This window comes from Protobothrops mucrosquamatus, unplaced genomic scaffold (genome assembly GCF_001527695.2).
Source record: "Protobothrops mucrosquamatus isolate PMUCROS unplaced genomic scaffold, P.Mucros_1.0 scaffold_294, whole genome shotgun sequence".
Classification (NCBI taxonomy): Eukaryota; Metazoa; Chordata; class Lepidosauria; order Squamata; family Viperidae; genus Protobothrops; species Protobothrops mucrosquamatus.
In genome coordinates, this window is record NW_015386370.1 from 1,214,807 (window position 1) to 1,224,658 (window position 9,852).

The 9,852-nt window shown below is 39.3% G+C and overlaps 1 protein-coding gene across 2 annotated transcripts in view; it reads right to left on the reverse strand.

Moving 5' to 3' along the window:
- UAP1 (UDP-N-acetylglucosamine pyrophosphorylase 1) overlaps window positions 1–2,414 on the reverse strand; it is a 30,581-nt gene extending 28,167 nt beyond the window's left edge. The window contains exons 1-2 of one of the 2 annotated variants that reach the window (XM_015832014.2): window positions 2,294–2,414; window positions 247–542 (exon numbers count right to left, since the gene is read on the reverse strand). In XM_015832014.2, coding sequence (XP_015687500.1) covers window positions 247–538 — 292 coding nt within the window. In that variant the 5' untranslated portion in view covers window positions 539–542; window positions 2,294–2,414. Of the gene's footprint in view, window positions 1–246; window positions 543–1,615; window positions 1,634–2,293 lie in introns of those variants that run through there. The other variant, XM_015832015.1, reaches the window with a different exon arrangement.
- Window positions 2,415–9,852: the final 7,438 nt, after the last annotated feature.

Consider the following 9,852-nt stretch of genomic DNA (forward strand, 5'->3'; position numbering starts at 1 on the left):
AGCTCAGGGTTGAAATGAGGTGGTCCTTGGAGCTCCTGACTAAACTGGACTAGGAGAGAGCCTACTTTAGTTTTTGTTTATCTAGGCCAGCCTTCTGCAAATTGGTTTTCTCCATAGGTGATAGACTAAAACATCTGGAGAGCAGCTGATTGGGGAAGTCTGCTCTAGTCTAGACAATGTCATGTCATGCTGCAGGTTTACTTTCTTAAAACTATCCTATGTATCCGGTTGGATCCTTATACCTACCTTCTTCCTCCCATACTGGCAACTGAGCTTGGTCCCGTGTTGTACTCCCAAGGACCTCACGTGGCACAGGTTCCATCTTTGCATCCATGCTTTCCTCCCCTGGTAAATGGCCACTATCTAACATGGCTTTTTTGAAAGCCTGATCCAACTCCTTGAGATCCATGGTGTTTAATTCTTTATATAGTTCTTGTTTTTCTAGTTCATTTAATTCCTCCCAAAATTGAAGAAGGTGACTTTGTCCTGCTTCAGCCAAGCAATGCCGGAGCACATGGATATTGATGTTGCTGTCCATGATCCTGCATAAGAGAGAAAAATGTATTTATGAAGCTCATTGTGCCTGAGAGTTGTCTGCATTTTATCCAGCATTTATTTCTGGAGTTAACTTTCATGAACTTTGAGAAAAAAAATTAGGCATGCTGGATGGCAGCATGAACACTGCAATACACATCCAGGTCTCCTCTACTCCTGTTACGCAACAAGAATATTAAAAATAGTCTACAGGGGGAAAAGTCCTCACAGAGATTTTTTTCTTCTGTGTGGTTCCTATATTTCTGTGAATAACTTCTTCCTAGTACTCCCTATTTAATTTCAGTGCCCGATTTAACATGAAATGTGGTTCTGATATAGAACTGTAAGACAAGCACAAGCTGCAGTCTTCTGCAAGCACCCAATACTTATTTTCTTGATCTTACCCAATACATAAAATGAGAGGCATTAAAACTGTACGATATGGTCTTTTGGAGCAGTAGATAATAGGTATCTGATAACAGGTATCTGAGTCCAAATATGATCAAACAAGAACAGAAGCTATGAATTTAAATATAAATTCAAAAATTGTACACTGAATTGTACAAAATAAAGACAGAATATAAATCTAGTGATTATTATGAATGTATGAATTTAACTTATGAATTCCACTATTGTTTGCTTTAGTTCTGTCAGTGCCAACCATCTGCTGGAGAATGGATTCCTTTCTCTCCAAGAGATGGTGAGCACTGTCCAAAATGGTACCAATGATCATTAAGTTAATGGAGTGTATAGGATTCTATACAATTTCTCAAATCTCAGCCAGAGCAACAATAGATTTTTCAAAGGCTTATATTTGTACACAGAATTTTATTTTATCCCAATTCAGAACAAACAAAAATGAAAAAATGACCCATAAGCAAAAGATACGAAAAAAGACATGGCCATGCAGACCATCCATGAGTCAAGATATAAGCACTGGCAGTTTAGTGATTTCTCTTTGTCACTAGCATGAATATGTTCATTCATTTTTAATAAAGCAAACTGAACACAATTTTACATATATATGGCACGATTATCTGACAGCCCAATATGTAATCTTTTTCACCCCAAATGCTATTACCTCTGCAATGGTTATGGTAGTATCCTTCTCTTTCACATTTTTACCTATGTAAAAATGGGAGAGATTCTACTGCACTTTTTTTTTTGACAAATAATATAAAAATATTCTGGATGTTTTGTTGTAATTCACAGATCCACTGAAATGATTACTTGTGCATTTGCCCCTGGCTGAGTAGAAGCATTCAAATGATCTGACTTTGCAACATTTGTGCATATAATGTTTAACAGGGTTAAACTCAGGTGTGCTGCATCAGTGTGATCCTGTGTAAGTTCTATGCTATCCTAGTTGTATTGAGTGCACCGTACACTCAGGTAGAATTGCATTGACTTATATACTTATTTATAAAGATGACATTTGTGGCAATGTTTAAGAAATACACATCCATCAGGATCAGTCATCTTTTCCTTAGGTTAGAATGCACGATGCCATGTAATAACTTAAGTTATTAACCGGCATAACCACAGGAGCTTGGTTTTAAACAGCAACTTTTAAATAGCATTCATAAGAATTAGAAACGTAACACAATTACAGTATAATTCAGCAGGCTTAATACAAATGAACAATAATTCCAGACGATATGGCTCTTTTCCCCAATGTAAATGTTCAATTTTTAAAAATGCAACTCGCCCTCCCTTTTTCATAGCTCGCCCCCACGCTGGCTATAGGAAAACAGCAAACCTCGCCTGTTTCGCCGGCCACTCAGTTGCGTCAGGCAGCCCCTTTTACAACCCGTCTAAATCAGCTCGGCTCCTCTTTTTCCTTCTTCTCACACCAACCCATCAAGAGCTCCTTCAGACCTCCGCCCCCTCAGCTTAGATTAACCAATAACCAGGCAGAAGGAGGAACCCACAGCTCCAGCTTCGTTTTCTCCCACTAACTGAGGGGAGGGGGTGATGACTCCGGAATGTAGCCACGTCATGCTTTAGCGGAACGGACACCGAACGCTATTGGCTTGAAGCCAGGAGGCGGGGTTTGGTGAGCTTGAAGCCGGAGACGAGCTCTATTGTCGTGGCAAAAGCTTTCACTGGCGTCGTGGTCACTTAGGGGGAGGGCGGAGGATGGGAGGACGGCAAGTCTCACGCCTCCGCTTCCGTCATATGATTGACATTGGCCCCGGCAATAGTCCCCATTACATTCCGCTTCCTTAGGCGTGAGTGATGTGGCAGCAAACTCTGTTTTATGGTTTCTTTAATGCCCTTTATTCTGTCTCACGTTTTACCTTTTGGCCATGTTCGCATAATGCTGTTGCTCTTGTTTAGCTGAACCAAGGTTTATTTAATCCGCTTCTGAGTTCGCACAACTTGTACCATAAGCGAGCCCCCAGACTTATTATTATATTTAGTATTATAGTTCGCAGTAATTCTGTGGTAGTGTTAAGATAGCCTGACTTCAGAGACCTGCATAATCGAAATCCAAATTCTTTACAGTATAGGAAATAATGTATTGATTTGGTGCCTGTAAATAGTTGCCAAACAGTTTTCTAGTTTGTTTCTGCTCAGGAGGAGGATCGTGTAGTTCTGAACTCCACCCAGTGTTTTTCTGTTTACTATTTTAACCTTACAGAATCCTTGCGAACTTGACAATGTACCTACTGTTTCCTGCTCTCTTGTTTATTCTAATGAAGGTATTGCCTATGCAGATTTGGGGGTTTTTAATTTAAAATGTCGGATACAGCTATCTTTGCTTGTCACATAATAAAAGCTATTAATGTGGACTAAAATTGCCAGCATAAAGAAACTTGTATGCTGGTTTTGGAGAGCTGGTCTCTTGAACTATTAACTTTCCCCTGCAAAGGAATATATATTCTGTATAAATTAACATTCAGTCATGACCATATGAACTACACAGTATTCTTCCCCCTTTTAAATGTGTCCAGGGACATTATGCCACTTCTAACAAATTTGTTTTATTGAAGTTGCTTTATCAAATGCATGTATAGTCTGTAGAACATTGGCTTTAAATATAAGATTCTTCACTATTTTTGCTGTCATACTTTTAGAACATAAAAGATGTATATAATATGCTTACTTTCACTAATCAGGAAACAGGAATCATGTTCATTAAACTGATAGGTTATCTGGCATGGCTGATGAGATTAGATTTCCTCTCTGAGGACCAATGTTGGCTTTGTAGTAAAATGAGCCTTTTAAAAGAAAAAAAAGGTGATGGAGAAGCAATTTTTATTTTCAACATGATCAAAACATTCTGAGGCTTGCACTTAAGAAATGGAAACATTCAATAGGTGCATTCCATTAAAGTTCTGTCTTCCAAATATGTGATATTGGGCTTTGAAATTCTTTGGCTGAAATTATATTTTCTGGAATTTGATTATTCTAAGACATGTTCTTTAGTGATGAACAAGTGGGAGAGAGAATTTATAAGATTAGAATTTAGAAGAACAGAATAAATGTCATGATTCTGATAGATAAAACCCATTAAAGAACTTTAAGGCAAGAATTCTTCCTTAGAGAACATTTTATTCAGGAAACAAAGTATCGGCACTATATAGTTGAACCCAAAATTAGATTCCCTTCCCCCAGATACAAAGTAACAAGTTGCAAGTCCCACCCCCGCGAAGCAGACTCCAATTAGCCTGGAGCACTGGCTCTCTCCCCAGCTCCTCAGCCCACCAAAATGTTATTGGTTTGTGTCCTTGAGTTCCCACAAAGCTGCATTATTATAATGGCTAGCTGAGCTCAAGCATTCACCCCATCCCCCCTTCAACACCTGATTTCTAAACAGAAGAAAAAGCATGTTAAAAGCAAAGTAAAAATGGCTGCAATTTCCATCAGTTGTCAGAGCAGGAACATCCATTGTCACAGCGTTGACAATAAGGCTTGTATTTATCCAATGGTAATGCATTGCTAACTTAAATACAGAAAGTGGATTCCCACACCTCATTATATAACTAATTTGTTTTTAGGTTAGCATCTGTATTAAGGTACTTGTTTTTGTTTATATTATGGATAATAGTTTAGAATATAATGTGAACCCTAGCAAATTGTGGTTTATATAATAAACTTAGTGTAATAGATAAATCCAGACATGACAGTGATGATGTTTCTGTTTTGTTTAAGCAGTTTGAATGTCAAACACATTATTTAGTAACAGAAATGCATAGATTGTGTTATTGATATTTATGTATACAGGTAGTGCTCAACGTATGACCACAATTGAGCCCAAAATTTGTGTCGCTAAGCCTGACAGTTGCTAAGTGAGTTTTGCCTCAATGTATGACCTTTCTTGTCATTCTTGTTAAATGAATCACTGCAGTTGTTAAATTAGTAACACAGTTGTTAAATTAATCTGGCTTCCCCATTGACTTTGCTTGTCAGAATGTCACAAAAGGTGATCACATTACCCCAGGACACTCAACTGTCATAAACACATGCCAATTGCTAAGTATCTGAATTTTGATCACATGACCAGGGGATGCTACAATGATCATAAGTGTGAAAAACAGTCATAAGTCACTTTTTCCAGTGCTGTTGTAACTTCAAACAGTCACTAAACTGATGGTTGTAAATTGAGAATGATCTATATGTGTATCATCTACATTTGTATAAAGAAGACTACACAGGATAATATTTATAAAAATATGTTGTATCTTATTAGCAGATTTAATTAGTTTGTTTTGAAAGTTCATTTCTTTCTCGCAAAACAGATTTGAGTTCTGAAGTAATGCTATCACTGATGTTAAATAGGACAAGTCATTAAAATCAATGCCAGTTCAGTCCAAAATAAACAGAACACATCCATGAAACCTTAATGGAGAAAAGGGATGAGGCTTGACTGGGTGAACAGACCTAATCCTGGTCTGCCAGTCAGATATTAGATGCAGCACCCATAGAAGCTGGCAGAGTAGCAGGGAATCTTCTCCAACAAATCACATGGTTAAGCTGACCAGGACAAATTCTAAACTGATTTTGGAGATCCAAAGAGAACTATGCTGGGAAACTTCAATATTCATGTTGAGATTATTTATTCAAATCCAGCCCTGGTCTTGTCTATCATGCCAATTATGGGGGCAGGGAAATGTCCTTTATAGGCCTTTATAAGCCTTTTCACCATATGCTTTCAATCAGTCAGTCAGTGAGTACAGTACAAGTCATTCCATTGTTTTGGACTGCTCAGTCCCTGCAGAGATACAATCTATCCCACAGGTGTCTTTTAAAGATTTTCTGCAGCTCTCAATCAGTCTGGGATACCTGAGACCTGGGATGAAACAAATAAGAGTTCTGCCAATTTTTCTTCTAGCCCAAGTGACAGCAAGACCAATGAACTTGACAACATTGTAGTAATTTTCTGGAAGACTGAAAAATCTCTCTCAAGGTTAAAGATTGGAGAATCATGGGCAAAGTGATAAAAACTTCTCTCAGTGCATCATTCAAGGTCCTCCTGTTTCATTCTGCATCCCTTCTACCTGCCATCGAGGTTATTTTTTTAATATAGTTCTGCTATACTTCCAGAAGAAAATAATTGGGTTCAGAATTAACTGTAGTGATAACTTACTGGGGCATCTCTCACTTGGATAATTTGAAAGGCGGCTAATGCTTGGATTCCAGCTGTGTGCCCATATCCATCCAAGGTAGTCCTACCATTCTTCGAGGAGAGGGATTAGTAGTGTTTATTGCCACTGGTTGTGATGCTGAGGAAACAAACCCTGGAAAAATCTACCAAGCACTGCCCTTAAATTGTCATGCAATAAATCGGTAAGCACAAGACCATTTGTCAGCCTGTTATTGAGGTAGTTTAGAACTTGGTTGTCAGGGCAGCACAAGTTATCCCAACATGGTTTTCTTTTACTGGCTCAGAAACTGGAAAATGTACATTACCTTAGCTGTGAAGAGGAATTCTTCAAAAACAAATGGTGAACTATTACAATCCAGTGGGGGGGTCTGTAAATGTGCCTACGTATCCAGAACCCCCCCCCAAATATTCTGGAGTCTTATAGAGGATAGCAAGAAAAAAAAAACCTCACAGTTTTACATTTTTTTTACTAACTTATAGTAGTGGCAGCTATTTAATAAATAGACAACACCCCCTTCATGACAGCCTTTTTTTCCAGGGGTGTATATGTATGTGTGTGACATGCTCTTACAATATGTCAAGTAATTCTAAAAGGTTGATGACCCCTGCATTAATACTATAGGATTTCTTATGGAACAAAGCCATCTGTTCTATCTTCTTCTCAGTCTCAATTGAAGTACTGCTAACTTGTCAAAATCTGCTTTGTTCTTTCTCTCAGATTCAGATTGCATAATCTTAGAAAGATGTCTCATTTCAACCACAGACCCAATCTTTATGTAAAGCTTAAATCAACAAATTACTTGAAAGGCCAGTTTAGGGATAGATCATCTTGGAGAAGATCAATCTATGTGGTTGCTGGGAATCAAAAACAACATGATGACATATAATCAAGTCAATAAATTAATTTAGGAAAAAAATGACAATTTCTCGCTAACTTCAGCAGCCTCAGCTCTGTAAGTTTCTTAACAAGGATGTCACATAAATCGGTTAGTGAGTCAGTTCAGAGGGAGTAAAATCTGAATTTCCTAAATTTCAGAGGGATTTCTCTTTTTTGTTATGGATACCACAAAACAGTCTTTGAGCTGGCTGCTACATTAAAATATTCATTTTCTTTACTTGGATTGAGGTTTTTCTATTTACGTAGATAATTATAGAATTGGGCCATCAGATGCTGTAAGCTTCCTGAAGGAAGTATTTGAATGCAGATGCTTGAATATTTCATCATGTTATGAATGACCGGATTCAGCTGTAAAATAAGTGAAATGTTATAGATGTTTACACATCATACATGGGTACTTTTTTTATCTCCTTGGTAACTTTGGAGAAAGTAATATTAAGCAGAGTTTGGGATTAAGTCCACACTATTATTTTCACACCAAGCTTCCTGCTTTTTTTAATTTTCAACAAATATTTTTAAACTGTTTAAAGAAAGTATATAACTGTGCAGCTATTCCAGCTGTTGCCTATCCTCTAACCAGTTTTCCTGTGGGCCTCACATGAGGCCCTGAGAGTCCTTTTTGGCCCTAAGAGAAAAGAAGTTAAATGAGACAGCTAGATGCTTTTATTTCTTTGGCAGCAACTGTGCCTGAAAGATGCTTAACAATGCTGTAGACAGAAAGAAGATCCTACCACTTCCTGGAAACCTTGGAGAACTTGAACCCCCCCCCCTTTTTTTTTTCTACTGTTGCAGTTGTGATTTTCTATCAGGTTTTTAGGTTCTTTTTTATATCATGTTTTCCCAGATTACAGTATGCTTAGAGCTGTTTACACAATAGCCATTTAAATTCATATAGTATATCAAGTAACATTTGCCGTCCATTCAAAATAAATCAAAATTGAGACTATAAAAGAAGAAAAAAGTTGGTTAATAATCTTAATAATGCTGAGACTCTCAACATAATTAAACACATTTTTGTTCAATGTATTAATAAATTCAATATTCCTGATCTGCCCCAAACAGGAAATGACTAAAAGATGCAGCAGAATAACCACAAAGCACAACTCCACCCTCTTTTTTGATGGATGTTGTTTGTACTGGGTGTTCAGAGAACTGTTTTTTTATCTGTACATCAGTGAAAAGGCAGCTTTGCCTCTAGAGCTAATAGAATAGTTTTTCCTCTCTGTTGTCTGTTTGTTTTGGGAAGTAATTTTTTTCCTAAGTTGGAGTAATTTTGCTTGCATGTGTATTCAATGATTTTGATTATTTTTTTAGACAGTAAATATCTTCATCTTCCACAAATTTGATATTTTGTTGCTTTTTGCAGCTTAACCACCATCTTGAAATGTTTCTGGGTGCTGTTAGTTTAGTTATATACCACTTTATTATTTTTAGAAATAACCAGGTGAATATATCCAATATGCCTTCCTCCTATTTTCCCTACAACAACCCTTTGAGGTGGGTAGGACTGAGAGACAGTGACTGGCCCAAGTTCACCCAGCTGGCTTTCATGGCTAAGGCAGGACTCGAAATCATCCTCTCTCTTGCTGGTGCCTTAACAACTAGACCAAACTGGCATGATCAAATATCATGATCCAACATGAGAAGATGTGTAATCATAAATTCTTTATGACGACATATTCTCATGGCCACTATTTTGTGTTGCCCATGTGAATTTGTCAGATTTCTAGTTGTTAGGCTATTTTTTCTAATAAAACAGAACTATATATTCTCCAATTATTCACATCTGTCCCCCAGGATTATTCATTATAAACCAAACTTTTGAACTGCAATGTTTCTAACGTGTTATCATTACCTTTTTATCTTATCCATAATTAGCCCTGTTATTGATATAGGACAGGGGTGTCAAACTCAATTTCATTGAGGGCCGCATCAGCATTGCGATTGCCCTCTGGGGGCCGGATGGGTGTGGCCAGAGTGGGTGCAGACTACTGGGTGGGTGTGGATGTAGTGGGTATGGCCTACTGGGTGGGCATGGCCAGCTCTACATCGTTCGAGTCAGGGGTGCCTGTGGGGGCCTGGGCAGGAATAGGACAGATCTGAGGGTCTCTGGCAGAAGGGGGTGGGACTGGGGCAAGTGCAAAGGCATGGCCCACTAGAGGAGCCTCACTGTTCCTCTCAGGCCATGGGGGGGTTGGATGGTGGTGCGGGCTGCCTGGAGCCCTGGGCAGCAGAGGTCAAACACCCAGCCCGGCCCTCGAGCACCCGCGGCACCAAGCCCAGCCCCACTTCCCCAGGGGGCCACCCAGCTGCACTTACCTCCTCCTCAAGGCTACTGCTGTTATGCTTGCTCTCCTTAGCCAGGTTGCTTATGATGGGTATGAGGGCAAAGTCAGAGAGAAGCCCATTCTCTCTCCATGGGAGGAGACCCGGCTTTGTATCCAAAGCTTCCTTAGCAATAGGATGGGAGACCCCCAGGATAGGCCAGGAGGAGGGGGCAAGGGGATGGTGAAAGGGCAGCAGGGCAGGACTAAGGCAGGACTTCCCTTAGACTCTCCCTCTCCTTCTTTCCTTCCTTCCTTCCTAAGTATAGAGTGGTGGGAAAATATTTGAGATAGGGAGAAAAACAGGCAAAAAACACAGCTGGGGAAGTGTCACCCTTCATGAGGAATGAAGAAATGCATCATTGCCTGGAAGTGGCCAGCACATGGCCCTCACCTACTTCACATATCTGGCTTGGTGGGCTCTGGGGGAGGGGATGCCATGAGCAGCGTGAGAGTCAATGTTACCTGCACAATGCAGCCCAGCC